Genomic DNA, 17500 nt, shown 5'->3' with positions numbered 1-17500 from the left:
CACCTCCTTCACTGGAGTTAGTGGTCTCTACCAGCATCTGCACCTCCTTCGCTGGAGTTAGTGGTCTCTACCAGCATCTGCACCTCCTTCGCTGGAGTTAGTGGTCTTTACCAGCATCTGCACCTCCTTCACTGGAGTTAGTGGTCTCTAGCAGCATCTGCACCTCCTTCAGGGCCGCCTCACCTGGAGTTAGTGGTCTCTAGCAGCATCTGCACCTCCTTCAGGGCCGGCTCACCTGGAGTTAGTGGTCTCTAGCAGCATCTGCACCTCCTTCACTGGAGTTAGTGGTCTCTACCAGCATCTGCACCTCCTTCGCTGGAGTTAGTGGTCTCTACCAGCATCTGCACCTCCTTCACTGGAGTTAGTGGTATCTAGCAGCATCTGCACCTCCTTCGCTGGAGTTAGTGGTCTCTACCAGCATCTGCACCTCCTTCGCTGGAGTTAGTGGTCTCTAGCAGCATCTGCACCTCCTTCGCTGGAGTTAGTGGTCTCTACCAGCATCTGCACCTCCTTCGCTGGAGTTAGTGGTCTCTACCAGCATCTGCACCTCCTTCGCTGGAGTTAGTGGTCTCTACCAGCATTTGCACCTCCTTCGCTGGAGTTAGTGGTCTCTAGCAGCATTTGCACCTCCTTCGCTGGAGTTAGTGGTCTCTACCAGCATCTGCACCTCCTTCGCTGGAGTTAGTGGTCTCTACCAGCATCTGCACCTCCTTCGCTGGAGTTAGTGGTCTCTAGCAGCATCTGCACCTCCTTCGCTGGAGTTAGTGGTCTCTACCAGCATCTGCACCTCCTTCGCTGGAGTTAGTGGTCTCTACCAGCATCTGCACCTCCTTCGCTGGAGTTAGTGGTCTCTACCAGCATTTGCACCTCCTTCGCTGGAGTTAGTGGTCTCTAGCAGCATTTGCACCTCCTTCGCTGGAGTTAGTGGTCTCTACCAGCATCTGCACCTCCTTCGCTGGAGTTAGTGGTCTCTACCAGCATCTGCACCTCCTTCGCTGGAGTTAGTGGTCTCTAGCAGCATCTGCACCTCCTTCGCTGGAGTTAGTGGTCTCTACCAGCATCTGCACCTCCTTCGCTGGAGTTAGTGGTCTCTACCAGCATCTGCACCTCCTTCGCTGGAGTTAGTGGTCTCTACCAGCATTTGCACCTCCTTCGCTGGAGTTAGTGGTCTCTAGCAGCATTTGCACCTCCTTCGCTGGAGTTAGTGGTCTCTACCAGCATCTGCACCTCCTTCGCTGGAGTTAGTGGTCTCTACCAGCATCTGCACCTCCTTCGCTGGAGTTAGTGGTCTCTACCAGCATTTGCACCTCCTTCGCTGGAGTTAGTGGTCTCTAGCAGCATTTGCACCTCCTTCGCTGGAGTTAGTGGTCTCTTGCAGCATTTGCACCTCCTTCGCTGGAGTTAGTGGTCTCTACCAGCATCTGCACCTCCTTCACTGGAGATAGTGGTCTCTACCAGCATCTGCACCTCCTTCAGGGCTGCCTCACCTGGAGTTAGTGGTCTCTAGCAGCATCTGCACCTCCTTCAGGGCCGGCTCACCTGGAGTTAGTGGTCTCTAGCAGCATCTGCACCTCCTTCACTGGAGTTAGTGGTCTCTACCAGCATCTGCACCTCCTTCACTGGAGTTAGTGGTCTCTACCAGCATCTGCACCTCCTTCACTGGAGTTAGTGGTCTCTAGCAGCATCTGCACCTCCTTCACTGGAGTTAGTGGTCTCTAGCAGCATCTGCACCTCCTTCAGGGCCGCCTCACCTGGAGTTAGTGGTCTCTAGCAGCATCTGCACCTCCTTCAGGGCCGGCTCACCTGGAGTTAGTGGTCTCTAGCAGCATCTGCACCTCCTTCACTGGAGTTAGTGGTCTCTACCAGCATCTGCACCTCCTTCACTGGAGTTAGTGGTCTCTAGCAGCATCTGCACCTCCTTCACTGGAGTTAGTGGTCTCTAGCAGCATCTGCACCTCCTTCAGGGCCGCCTCACCTGGAGTTAGTGGTCTCTAGCAGCATCTGCACCTCCTTCACTGGAGTTAGTGGTCTCTAGCAGCATCTGCACCTCCTTCAGGGCCGCCTCACCTGGAGTTAGTGGTCTCTAGCAGCATCTGCACCTCCTTCAGGGCCGGCTCACCTGGAGTTAGTGGTCTCTAGCAGCATCTGCACCTCCTTCACTGGAGTTAGTGGTCTCTACCAGCATCTGCACCTCCTTCACTGGAGTTAGTGGTCTCTAGCAGCATCTGCACCTCCTTCACTGGAGTTAGTGGTCTCTAGCAGCATCTGCACCTCCTTCAGGGCCGCCTCACCTGGAGTTAGTGGTCTCTAGCAGCATCTGCACCTCCTTCAGGGCCGGCTCACCTGGAGTTAGTGGTCTCTAGCAGCATCTGCACCTCCTTCACTGGAGTTAGTGGTCTCTACCAGCATCTGCACCTCCTTCACTGGAGTTAGTGGTCTCTACCAGCATCTGCACCTCCTTCGCTGGAGTTAGTGGTCTCTACCAGCATCTGCACCTCCTTCACTGGAGTTAGTGGTCTCTAGCAGCATCTGCACCTCCTTCGCTAGAGTTAGTGGTCTTTACCAGCATCTGCACCTCCTTCGCTGGAGTTAGTGGTATCTACCAGCATCTGCACCTCCTTCGCTGGAGTTAGTGGTCTCTACCAGCATCTGCACCTCCTTCACTGGAGTTAGTGGTCTCTACCAGCATCTGCACCTCCTTCACTGGAGTTAGTGGTCTCTAGCAGCATCTGCACCTCCTTCACTGGAGTTAGTGGTCTCTACCAGCATCTGCACCTCCTTCACTGGAGTTAGTGGTCTCTAGCAGCATCTGCACCTCCTTCGCTAGAGTTAGTGGTCTTTACCAGCATCTGCACCTCCTTCACGTTTACGTCACGTTGGTCACATTACGCTGTTGACATAAAACGTTGTTCACGTTACATTGTTTTCGTCATGTTGTTTTCGTCACGTTGTTTACGTCACGTTGTTCACGTCACGCTGTTCACGTCACGCTGTTCACGTCACGCTGTTCACGTCACGCTGTTGACATAACGTTGTCCACGTTACATTGTTTTCGTCATGTTGTTTACGTTACATCGTCCACGTCACATCGTTCACGTCACGTTGTTCACGTCACGTAGCTGACGTCACTTTGTTAGCGTTTCATTGTTTCTGTCACATAGTTGACATCACGTTAGCGTTTTGTTCTCTATGGTACGTTGTCTACGGTATGTTGTCTATGCTATGTTGTCTATGCTACGTTGTCTACGGTACGTTGTCTGTGCTACGTTTATGTTACGTTGTCTATGTTACATTGTCTGTTACATTGTCTATGTTACGTTGTATATTAAGTTGTCTACAGTACGTTGTCCATGTTACGTTGTTTGTTACGTTGTTTATGTTGTATTGTCTGTTACGTTGTCCTTGTTACGTTGTCCTTGTTACGCTGTCCTTGTTACGCTGGCTATGTTACGCTGTCTGTTACGTTGTCCTTGTTATGCTGGCTATGTTACGTTGTCTGTTACGTTGTCCTTTATTATGCTGGCTATGTTACGTTGTCTGTTAAGTTGTCCTTGTTACGCTGGCTATGTTACGTTGTCTGTTACGTTGTCTATGTTACGTTGTCTATGTTACGTTGTCTACGGTACCTTGTCTATGCAATGTTTATGTTACGTTGTCTATGTTACGTTGTCTATTATGTTGTCTACAGTACGTTGTCCATGTTACGTTGTTTATGTTACGTTGTCTATGTTGCATTGTCTGTTACGTTGTCCTTGTTATGCTGGCTATGTTACGTTGTCTGTTAAGTTGTCCTTGTTACGCTGGCTATGTTACGTTGTCTGTTAAGTTGTCCTTGTTACGCTGGCTATGTTACGTTGTCTGTTACGTTGTCTGTTACGTTGTCTGTTACGTTGTCTGTTACGTTGTCTATGTTACGTTGTCTATGTTACGTTGTCTACGGTACCTTGTCTATGCTGTTTATGTTACGTTGTCTATGTTACGTTGTCTATTATGTTGTCTACAGTACGTTGTCCATGTTACGTTGTTTATGTTACGTTGTCTATGTTGCATTGTCTGTTACGTTGTCCTTGTTACGCTGGCTATGTTACGCTGGCTATGTTACGTTGTCTGTTACGTTGTCCTTGTTATGCTGGCTATGTTACGTTGTCTATGTTACGCTGTCTGTTACGTTGTCCTTGTTACGCTGGCTATGTTACCTTGTCTGTTACGTTGTCTGTTACGTTGTCTGTTACGTTGTCCTTGTTACGCTGGCTATATTACGTTGTCTATTTTACGTTGTCTATGTTACGTTGTCCTTGTTACGCTGGCTCTGTTACGTTGTCTGTTACATTGTCCTTGTTACGCTGGCTATGTTACGTTGCCTATGTTACGTTGTCTATGTTACGTTGTCTACGTTACACTCTCCACTGTGCCGTCCCGCATGCGAAACAGAGCTAACTGTGGGCCCTTAAATATTCCAAAGAGCCATGAAGTCTGGCGTGTGAGTGCTAACGTTGCCCAGGAGTACATTCCCAGCCTGTGGCGACGTGCTGCACAAAGACGCTCGCTCTTGAATTTTGGCCGCGATCACATGACCTCACACCCGGAAATTCCGTGTCGCCTGAGTTTCTCACGCCGTCAAACCCTTCCCGTGTCCTTAGGGAGCGGAGGAGAATGTTTGCAGCTTTTCTTCTTGTCTGATTTACAGTCCCTTGCACTCACGTTCCCCCACTTCATGTCCCTCACCACACAAAGAAGTCCCTACATCTTCACAAGCAAACAGGAAGTCCCAACATCTTCACAAGTAAACAGGAAGTCCCAACATGTTCACAAGCAAACAGGAAGTCCCAACATCTTCACAAGCAAACAGGAAGTCCCAACATCTTCACAAGCAAACAGAAAGTCCCAACATGTTCACAAGCAAACAGGAAGTCCCAACATCTTCACAAGCAAACAGGAAGTCCCAACATGTTCACAAGCAAACAGGAAGTCCCAACATCTTCACAAGCAAACAGGAAGTCCCAACATCTTCACAAGCAAACAGGAAGTCCCAACATGTTCACAAGCAAACAGGAAGTCCCAACATCTTCACAAGCAAACAGGAAGTCCCAACATGTTCACAAGCAAACAGGAAGTCCCAACATGTTCACAAGCAAACAGGAAGTCCCAACATGTTCACAAGCAAACAGGAAGTCCCAACATCTTCACAAGCAAACAGGAAGTCCCAACATGTTCACAAGCAAACAGGAAGTCCCAACATCTTCACAAGCAAACAGGAAGTCCCAACATCTTCACAAGCAAACAGGAAGTCAGACATTTTGGTTTGAGGTCATATTTTTACCAGCTCCTCCTCGGTCCTACTGGTACGCCAACTAATGGCGTACCAGCCCTTTGAGACACTTGTGATTTAGGGCTATATAAATAAACATTGATTGATTGATAATGGATTAAAGTACAGTGTTTAATTTTCTTTTATTCAAACGCAGTGTTACTGTTCAAACTGTGTGTAAAAAATATTACCTATGCTTGGCAAATAAAACCTTGTTTTTAATGAATGCTTAGGCCTACTACGCTACTGCATTTCAATGGTGGCCATTATGGTGGTAGTTGGAAACCGCTGCTCAGTCCGTGCCAAAACTATCAAAATATAGATTGTTCCGACATTGTTCACGTTGTGTTGTTTACGTTAAGTTGTTAACACGTCATTTACGTCACGTCGTTTACGTCACGTCGTTTACGTCACGTTGTTTACGTCACGTCGTTTACGTCACGTCGTTTACGTCACGTTGTTTATGTGACGTTGTTTATGTGACGTTGTTTACGTCAGATTGTTTACGTCACGTCGTCTACGTCACGTTGTTTATGTGACGTTGTTTACGTCACGTCGTTTACGTCAGATTGTTTACGTCACGTTGTTTACGTCACGTTGTTTACGTCACGTTGTTTACGTCACGTTGTTTACGTCACGTTGTTTACGTCACGTCGTTTACGTCACGTCGTTTACGTCACGTCGTTTACGTCACGTCGTTTACGTCACGTCGTTTACGTCACGTTTACGTCAGATTGTTTACGTCACGTCGTTTACGTCACATCGTTTACGTCACGTCGTTTACGTCACGTCGTTTACGTCACGTCGTTTACGTCACGTCGTTTACGTCACGTCGTTTACGTCACGTTTACGTCAGATTGTTTACGTCACGTCGTTTACGTCACGTCGTTTACGTCACGTCGTTTACGTCACGTCGTTTACGTCAGATTGTTTACGTCACATCGTTTACGTCAGATTGTTTACGTCACTTCGTTTACGTCACGTCGTTTACGTCACGTCGTTTACGTCACGTCGTTTATGTCACGTTGTTCACGTTACGCTGTTGACATAATGTTGTTGACGTTACATTTTTCTCGTCATGTTGTTTACATTAAGTTAATGTCACGTCGTTCACGTCACGTTGTTGACGTCATCTTTTTTACGTCACGTTGTTAGCGTTTCATTGTTTATGTCCCATAGTTGACATCACATTAGCGTTACGTTGCCTATGTTACATTGTCTATGTTACATTGTCTGTTACATTGTCTATGTTACGTTGTCTATGTTACGTTGTCTGTTACATTGTATGTTACGTTGTCTATGTTACGTTGTCTGTTACATTGTCTGTTACGTTGTCTATGTTACGTTGTCTGTTACGTTGTCTATGTTACGTTGTCTGTTATGTTGTCTATGTTACGTTGTCTGTTACATTGTCTGTTACGTTGTCTATGTTACGTTGTCTAAGTTACGTTGTCTGTTACATTGTCTATGTTACATTGTCTGTTATGTTGTCTATGTTATGTTGTCTATGTTACGTTGCCTGTTACGTTGTCTATGTCACGTTGTCTGTTACGTTGTTTATGTTACATTGTCTGTTACATTGTCTATTTTACGTTGTCTATGTTACGTTGTCTGTTACGTTGTCTGTTACGTTGTCTGTTACGTTGTCTATGTTACGTCGTATATATATGTACAGTCTATGTTACCTTGTCTGTTACATCTTATATATATGTACAATCTATGTTATGTTGTCTGTTATGTTGTCTATGTTACGTTGTCTGTTATGTTGTCTATGTTACATTGTCTGTTACGTTGTCTATTTTACGTTGTCTGTTACGTTGTCTATGTTACGTTGTCTGTTACGTTGTCTATGTTACGTTGTCTGTTACGTTGTCTATGTTACGTCATATATACATATACAGTCTATGTTACGTTGTCTATGTTACATTGTATATATATGTACAGTCTATGTTACGTTGTCTGTTACGTTGTCTGTTGCGTTGTCTATGTTACATTGTCTGTTACGTTGTCTATTTTACGTTGTCTGTTACGTTGTCTTACATTGTCTGTTACGTTGTCTATTTTACGTTGTCTGTTACGTTGTCTATGTTACGTTGTCTGTTACGTTGTCTATGTTACGTCGTATATATATGTACAGTCTATGTTACGTTGTCTATGTTACTTCGTATATATATGTACAGTCTATGTTACGTTGTCTGTTACGTTGTCTATGTTACGTTGTCTTTTACGTTGTCTATGTTACGTCGTATATATATGTACAGTCTATGTTACGTTGTCTATGGCAGTGGTTCTCAAATGGGGGTACGCGTACCCCTGGGGGTACTTGAAGGTATGCCAAGGGGTACGTGAGAATTTTTTAAAATATTCTAAAAATAGCAACAATTCAAAAATCCTTTATAAATATAAATAAAAACCTATCTTTTTTCCCAAATAGTTTAAGAAAGACCACTACAAATTAGCAATATTTTGCACTGTTATACAATTTAATGAATCAGAAACTGATGACATAGTGCTGTATTTTACTTCTTTATCTCTTTTTTTCAACCAAAAATGCTTTGCTCTGATTAGGGGGTACTTGAATTAAAATAAATTTCACAGGGGGTACATCACTGAAAAAAGGTGGAGAACCACTGGTCTATGGTACGTTGTCTATGTTACGTCGTATATATATATGTACAGTCTATGTTACGTTGTCTGTTACGTTGTCTATGTTACGTCGTATGTATATGTACAGTCTATGTTACGTTGTCTATGTTACGTCGTATATATATGTACAGTCTATGTTACGTTGTCTATGTTACGTCGTATATATATGTACAGTCTATGTTACGTTGTCTATGTTACGTCGTATATATATGTACAGTCTATGTTACGTCGTATATATATGTACAGTCTATGTTACGTTGTCTATGTTACGTCGTATATATATGTACAGTCTATGTTACGTTGTCTGTTACGTTGTCTATGTTACGTTGTATATAAATGTACAGTCTATGTTACGTTGTCTATGTTACGTCGTATATATATGTACAGTCTATGTTACGTTGTCTGTTACGTTGGCTATGTTACGTTGTATATAAATGTACAGTCTATGTTACGTTGTCTGTTACGTTGTCTATGTTACGTTGTATATAAATGTACAGTCTATGTTACGTTGTCTGTTACGTTGTCTATGTTACGTCGTATGTATATGTACAGTCTATGTTACGTTGTCTATGTTACGTCGTATATATATGTACAGTCTATGTTACGTTGTCTGTTACGTCGTATATATATGTACAGTCTATGTTACGTTGTCTATGTTACGTCATATATATATATATGTACAGTCTATGTTACGTTGTCTGTTGCGTTGTCTATGTTACGTTGTATATAAATGTACAGTCTATGTTACGTTGTCTGTTACGTTGTCTATGTTACGTCGTATGTATATGTACAGTCTATGTTACGTTGTCTATGTTACGTCGTATATATATATGTACAGTCTATGTTACGTTGTCTATGTTACGTCGTATATATATGTACAGTCTATGTTACGTTGTCTATGTTACGTCGTATATATATGTACAGTCTATGTTACGTTGTCTGTTACGTTGTCTATGTTACGTTGTATATAAATGTACAGTCTATGTTACGTTGTCTGTTACGTTGTCTATGTTACGTTGTATATAAATGTACAGTCTATGTTACGTTGTCCATGTTATACAGTGTTTGTGTTGTACAGTGTTATATTTTCCTATATTCAAGCACAGTGTTACTGTTCAAACTGTGTGTAATGTCACAGTGGCCAAAAATATTACCTATGCTGGTTAAATAAAACCTCTGCCTTGTTGTTAATGAATACTTAGGCCTACTATGCTACTGCATGTCAATGTTGGTCATTAAGGTGGTACTTGGAAAGTGTTTTCTGATTGGTGTAAAATGTTTGCTCAGTCCATGTCCAAAGTATGAATGTATAGATTGTTCCGACATTCTTACATGTCGGTTCATGAATGCGATTGCTCCTCCCAGGAGCTGATGAGCGATAGCAAGCCATCCTTGCTGTCACCGGTCAGATTTGTGGTGTTGTTTGTTTGTTGGTTTGTTTATTTGTGGCGCCGCTCGTTAAGTCGTGTCAGAAAGTCGTCACTTAGAAAAGGGATTGGATGGATGTTGGCGTACCAGATGTCCATTTTATGTATCAGATGTCCATTTTATGTACCAGATGTCCATTTTATGTATCAGATGTCCATTTTATGTATCAGATGTTGTTTATGATGTGCATTTTTACCATCTTGATGTCCCGGTGTTGACTAATCAGCAGCCACAATGCAGCATCGCTGACTAGGCCGACTGCAAAAAGAAAAGTTATCTACGTGCTATCTTAGCATGTAGCTAAGATAGCTATGCTAATGCTGCTAACATAGCATGAGGTTAAAATGTAATGTTAGTATGAAGCTCATATAGTTATGCTAGTGTTGCTAACCTAGCACGATGTTAAAATGTAATTTAGCATGTAGCTATGATAGCTATGCTAGTGCTGCTAACATAGCATGATGTTAAAATGTAATATTAGTATGAAGCTCATATAGTTATGCTAGTGTTGCTAACCTAGCGGGATGTTAAAATGTAATGTTAGCATGTTGCTAAGATAGCTATGCTAATGCTGCTAACATAGCATGAGGTTAAAATGTAATGTTAGTATGAAGCTCATATAGTTATGATAATATTGCTAACCTAGCGGGATGTTAAAATGTAATGTTAGCATGAAGCTCACATAGTTATGCTAATGTTGCTAACATAGCATGAGGTAAAAATGTAATATTAGTATGAAGCTCATATAGTAATGCTAGTGTTGCTTACCTAGCGGGATGTTAAAATGTAATGTTAGCATGTAGCTAAGATAGCTATGCTAATGCTGCTAACATAGCATGATGTTAAAATGTAATGTTAGTATGAAGCTCATATAGTTATGCTAATATTGCTAACCTAGCGGGATGTTAAAATGTAATGTTAGCATGAAGCTCACATAGTTATGCTAATGTTGCTAACATAGCTTGAGGTAAAAATGTAATGTTTTCATGTAGCAAACATAGCTATGCTGGTGTTGCTTACCTAGCGGGATGTTAAAATGTAATGTTAGCATGAAGCTCACATAGTTATGCTAATGTTGCTAACATAGCATGAGGTAAAAATGTAATGTTATCATGTAGCAAACATAGCTATGCTGGTGTTGCTTACCTAGCATGATGTTAAAATGTAATGTCTGCATGTAGCTCACGTAGTTATGCTAATGTTGCTAACATAGCATGAGTTAAAAATGTAATGTTAGTATGAAGCTCATATAGTTATGCTAATGTTGCTAACCTAGCGGGATGTTAAAATGTAATGTTAGCATGAAGCTCACATAGTTATGCTATATGAAACATAATCTTTTAAAAAAAAATTAACAATATATAAATGTTCATTTATTTAGTGACATTTTCCCTTATTATTTCATGACATTTTTCGTCACATTTTTTAGCTATTTCATGACATTCGTATTGATTCGTTAGCTTTTTGTTGAAATAAAAATGTGAAATAATTATAACACTTTTAAATTGTTGACTAATAGGTTTTTTTTATTAGTCATTTCATGCGTAATAATAATTTCATGAATTTTTTTTAATGTAAATAAATATCTCGTATGAATTAGTTGTAAATGTGAAAACAATAACATGTTTAAACTTTGCAATGGGGTTGCTTTTTTGTGCTATTTTATTCATTTTATTTGAAACAATGTATGTATTTATAATTAAATGGGTCATTAAAATATGAATTGTAAATGTGAAAAAAATTATATGAATTAAAGTAATAATCTTTTGAAAATATTTTATCAGTAAACTAAAGTGAAACATATTTTTTAAAATAATTAATAACATTTAAATGTTCATATATTTAGTGACATTTTCCCTTATTATTTCATGACATTTTTCTTCAATTTTTGTAGCTATTTAATGACGTTTGTATTGATTTGTTAGCTTTTTGTTTCATTTGTAATCATTAAAAAAATGTATTTGAAACAATTATAACATTTTAAAATGGTTCATAGTTTAAAAAAAAAAAATCATTTCATGCATAATAATTTTATGACATTTTTTCAATGTAAATAAATATCTCATTAAAGTATGAATTAGTTGTAAATGTGAAAATAATAACATGTTTAAACTTTGCAATGGGGTTGTTTTTTTGTGCTATTTTATTCATTTGATTTCAAACAATGTATGTATATGTAATTAAATGGGTTATTAAAAATGAATGAATTGTAAATGTGAAAAAAAAGTATATGAATTAAAGCAATAATAATCTTCAAAAATTGTTTTAATATTTTTTGTGATATTTTGGCTTATTACTTCATGACATTTTTCCTTCAATCTTTTTGCTATCTAACGATGTTTGTATTGATTTGTAACTGTCATGTGAAAAAAATGAAATTTTAATCAGTAAAGTAAAGTGAAACATAATATTTAAAAGAATAATTAATAATATATAAATGTTCATTTATTTAGTGACATTTTCCCTTATTATTTAATGACGTTTTTCTTCAAATTTTTTAGCTATTTAAGGACATTTGTATTGATTCGTTAGCTTTTTGTATCATTTGTAATTATTTTTAAAAAACGTTGTGAAATAATTATAAAAAATTTAAATTGTTGATTGTTTTTTATTCAGCATTTCATGCATAATAATAATTTCAATGGCCGTTCGCTTATTTTATGAAATGTTTTCAATGTAAATAAATATCTCATGAAAATATGAATTAGTTGTAAATGTGAAAACAATAACATGTTCAAACTTTGCAATGAGGTTGCTTTTTTGTGCTATTTTATTTGAAACAATTTATGTATATGTACTTAAATGGGTCATTAAAATATGAATTCCTTTTGAAAACCTTTTTTTTAAAAAAATGAATTAAAGTAATAATAATCTTTACAAAATATTTGTGTATTTTTAGTGATATTTTGGCTTATTATTTCATGACATTTTTCCTCAAATCGAATTTTTTGAGCTATTTATGACGTTTTGTAACTATCATGTGGGGAAAAAACAAATGTGAAAAAAAATTACAACATTTTTAAACTATTCAAGTGAAATATTCTATTAAATAGTTAATTTAATTATTTATTTTTACGCATAATATATTATTTCAATGACGGTTTTATATATTTATGTGTATACACATACACAGATATATATATACATATATATATATATACATACATACATATATACACATATATATATATATATATATGTATATATATGTATATATGTGTGTATATGTGTATGTATGTATGTATATATATATATATATGTATATATATATATATATATATATATATATATATATATATGTATATATGTATGTATGTATGTATATATGTATGTATGTATATATATATATATGTATATATATATATGTGTGTATATGTATATATGTATATATATATATATGTGTGTATATGTGTATGTATGTATGTATATATGTATATATATATATATGTGTGTATATGTGTATGTATGTATATATATATATGTATATATATATATATGTGTGTATATGTGTATGTATGTATGTATATATATATATATATATGTATATATATATATATATGTGTGTATATGTGTATGTATGTATATATATATATGTATATATATATATATGTATGTATATGTGTATGTATGTATGTATATATATATATATATATATGTATATATATATATATATATATATATGTATATATATATATATGTGTGTATGTGTGTATATGTGTATGTATGTATATATATATATATATATATATATATATATATATATATATATATATATATATATATATATATATATATATATATATATATATATATATATATATATATATGTATGTATGTATGTGTATACACATATACATACATATTTAATGACATTTTCGCACATTTCGTGATTTTTTAAAATATAATATTTAGTTACTTATTAATATTTGTTTTGATTTGGTGGACTTATTTCATGAGACACTGCATATTTCACAATGTCACTTCCTTCAAAAGCCTGCTTAAGAATCACCTTTTTAAAACCGTTTAATACTTTTAATGTTGTTTGACTCCTCTGTTTTTATTCTTTCTCATTTTTGAGTGTCTTGATATATTTTTATATTATTATTATAATATTTTGTATATTTTTATACTATTTAATTTGTATATGTTTAATCATATACATTGATATTTAATATATTTGTATTATTATTCATATTTGTTATAGGCTGTCAGGTAAGAGAACATTAAAAGGGTACATCTGTCAATCAAGGATGCGGGGGGCGGGATGAGGGATCTGATTGGTTGACCTGCATGTTAGCCCAGCTGCGATTGTGGGGAGCATCAAAATAGCGCCACCTGCTGCTCCCAGCAACAGGGGGGAGTGAAAGTGATCAATAATGAATAGAAGATAATTGGCTGTGGGCGTACATAATAGATAAGAGCGCTGCGGGACTTTAAAATGCTTCTTTTTCTGCCCCCCTGAAGATCACCACGCTCATCAACCACAAGGACCGGCCCAAAAAGTCGGAGCGCACCCTGGTGGCCATCCACCGCGTGGGCCAGGCGGTCAACGCGGCCGTCGGGCGCTTCGTGGCCGTCGGGGAGGCCATCGCCGCCGAGAACCACGAGCTGAAAGATGAGATGGGACATGCCTGCTTCGAAGCCCGCAGAGCCGGTAGGAAATGTTCAAATCAATTCAACGTAATGGTTTTTACTCGGTCATCAGTTCATGTAAACAGTACACTTCAAGTGCATAGCAGAGAAATACTAGAACATTCCCGCGGAAATTTGGATGGGCCCGCTATCTGTGCCCCAGACCGTGCTTTTAAGCTGGTACCGAGTGTCTGAACCCGTGAGTTTTACGGTGTAACTGTACAAAAAGAGCTACAGAGCTAGCCTAAAACAGTAGCATGTTTACATAACAATGCTAACACTCAGCATGTGTGCCAACGATAGCATGATAACAGTCAGCATGTTTCATATACCAAGTTATATGACCCCAAGGCTGCGGAAATAGAAAAAAAAAACAAGTGTAAAATTAGATGAAAAAGTTAGCACGCTTAAGTTAGCTTGCTAGCATGCTATCATTTGCATGCTAACAGATAACAAGTGTCACGTACCAAATGATATGACTCTGGGGTGAACGGTTGCAAAACCAGCTCACAAAGTTAGCAAGATAATGTTAGCATGTTAGCAAGCTTTTAAGCTGGAACCGAGTGTCTGAATCTGTGAGTTTTTAGGTGTAACTGTACAAAAAGAGCTACAGAGCTAGCCTAAAACAGTAGCATGTTTACATAACAATGCTAACACTCAGCATGTGTGCCAACGATAGCATGATAACAGTCAGCATGTTTCATATACCAAGTTATATGACCCTAAGGCTGCGGAAATAGAAAAAAAACAAGTGTAAAATTAGATGAAAAAGTTAGCACGCTTGAGTTAGCTTGCTAGCATGTATAACGAAAAAAAAAAAGAAATTGAAAAAATTAATGAATATAAAGCATAATAAATAATAAACATAATATAACGACAACAGGAGAGAAATTGAAAAAATAAATGAATATAAAACATAATAAATAATAAACATAATATAACGAGAAAAAAAAGAGAAATTGAAAAAATAAATGAATATAAAACATAATAAATAATAAACATAATATAACGGGAAAAAAAGAGAAATTGAAAAAACCAATGAATATAAAACATAATAAATAATAAACATAATATAACGACAACAGGAGAGAAATTGAAAAAATAAATGAATATAAAACATAATAAATAATAAACATAATATAACGAAAAAAAAAGAGAAATTGAAAAAATAAATGAATATAAAACATAATAAATAATAAACATAATATAACGGAAAAAAAGAGAAATTGAAAAAATAAAAGAATATAAAAAATAAAAGAAATGCCTTTTATTATTGTCAACTAGCATAAGAAATGAAAGATAGATATTTATTAAGATGACAAAGAAATAAAAGAAATGAAGATATAAAACATAATAAATAATAAACATAATATAACGGAAAAAAAAGAGAAATTGAAAAAATAAATGAATATAAAAAATGTGTGGAAAACAGTATACTGAGTTTTTCACATTTTTTTTTACTTATTTGTTTATCATATTTCTCTTTTTTATTACATTATGTGTTTTATCCTGTATATAATAAAATAAAAAGAGAAATCAAATAAATAGATCAATCTAAAAAAATGTGGGGAAAACTTAGTATACTGAGTTTTTCACATTTTTTTAAACTTATTTGTTTATCATATTTCTCTTTTTTATTATATTACGTGTGCGCACGCAATTTATTCATCAAATTCACAAAATAATAATCACAGCATCTTCCAAATTGCACATAATTGCATAACAATATCACATTTCAAAGTCATTATTACAAATTAATGTTCATAATGTTCATGACACATTAATTCCAATGCACAACAGAGCTTGATAATCGTGTCAGAGCCTGATTTAAAGCGTCAGGATCGCATCAAAGCATAATAAAGTTCAATAAAGCGTAATAAAACGTATCAAAGCGTGATTTAAAGCGTATCAAAGCGGCATCAAATCGTGAGGAGCGGTAATTCGTCCCCCCAAAGCGGCAACTAATTTGTATGAGAGCGTATCAAAGCATAACATTACTTCGGAGATCGGGATATTCGTGGAAAAATTGACAAAAATGACGGCGCTTTGCTCGCCGCTTTAAAGCGCGGCAAGCGCCGTTGGTGTGAACCAGGCATAAATATCGATTTAGACCCGACTAAAGCAGTGTTGCTTAAAAATGTTAATTTCAAGATATGTTTAAAAGTCTTTCATACACAACAGCGCCAACTTTTAAAAGCCACTTAGCATTCTTCTGCTTGCTAGAAGAAGCTAGCTTCCTAATTCTGTTCAATTTTGATTCCTCGAGTTCCAGAGTTAATATGTACTTGTACTTGGGATGATGTTCGAAACCGGTTCTCCCGGTTGTTCGATAAGAAAAGAACCGATTCCATGGACTCGAATCCCTTTTTGAGAACCGGTTCCCGTTGTTGAGGCCACTATAGTTTTTTCCACCGTTGGCGGCATGATTAGCGAAGAGCGGGTCAGACTTGATCCTGAAAAAGCAGACATGCTCATTTTTTGGAAGAAGAATTGTTGATTTCTTAGTGTCATAGTGTGTGTAGTTAGTATGTTCCAATAGCAGCAGAAGTGCACTTTTTGGAGAGCTGTATTATTTTCAGTTTTGTGCCCAAGGGACTGATTTTATTCAACAGTATATTATTATTTATACACCTATAGTGATCACAGACAGGTTGTTTTTGTGTTACTGTATATATTTGTTTTTCTGAAAAATCACGGCTGCTATGAGTCTACCATTGTGTTGTATAACATGTATTTGCCACTTCTTGTCATTTTGAGATATGTACTTAACTCTGACCGTGTACAATCGGAACCACGTGGACCCACCAGTGTCGGAGTTACAGACCTTGTAAGGGTCAGTTCAGACCCTCGCTGGGGGCGGGAAGCTTGTAGTCTTGGACTTATCGTGTTGCCTTCAGGTACAGTCCGACCGAGAACAACCCGTCAAAGTGGTGTTCCTGTCAGGAGGACTCAGGCGTTGACAGGTGGTCCTCAGACATGCCCGCTTGGATCCTCAGCCGCTCCCATATGACGAGTGGCGTCTCATTAAAGCGGCGCTCGCGGGCCCGCCTTTGATGTCATTAAGGAACGTCGCCTGCCTGGTTAAAGTCAAAGTATCGGACAGGTTGTGTTAATAAATGCTGATTAAGACATTCTAGCGTACCTGTGATACATTTTAATACATGTTAGTATACATGTAATACATATATAAGACATGTTAGTATACATGTAATACATATATAAGACATGCTAGTATACATGTAATACATATATAAGACATGTAAGTATACATGTAATACATATATAAGACATGTTAGTATACATGTGATACATATATAAGACATGTAAGCATACATGTAACTAGGGATGATGTTTGATAAGAAATTATCGAGTTCGAGCCCATTATCGAATCCTCTTATCGAACCGATTCCGTGTCGATTCTCTTATCGAGACCAGATAGGTTGTTGTATATGGAAAAAAACCACACAATATTTGGTTTAACAAAAT

General features: G+C 37.5%; 1 protein-coding gene across 3 annotated transcripts in view; it reads left to right on the top strand.

The window, feature by feature from the left end:
* The window catches only part of ctnnal1 (catenin (cadherin-associated protein), alpha-like 1), a 133152-nt gene that overhangs the window by 74975 nt on the left and 40677 nt on the right, over window positions 1-17500 (top strand). For all 3 annotated transcript variants that reach the window (XM_062047182.1, XM_062047181.1, XM_062047180.1), the window contains exon 2: window positions 13847-14036. In XM_062047182.1, coding sequence (XP_061903166.1) covers window positions 13847-14036 — 190 coding nt within the window. The remainder of the gene's footprint in view (window positions 1-13846; window positions 14037-17500) is intronic.

The sequence above is a fragment of the Entelurus aequoreus genome, linkage group LG05, assembly GCF_033978785.1.
Source record: "Entelurus aequoreus isolate RoL-2023_Sb linkage group LG05, RoL_Eaeq_v1.1, whole genome shotgun sequence".
Classification (NCBI taxonomy): domain Eukaryota; kingdom Metazoa; phylum Chordata; class Actinopteri; order Syngnathiformes; family Syngnathidae; genus Entelurus; species Entelurus aequoreus.
This window is presented reverse-complemented; position numbering and strand designations above follow the sequence as displayed.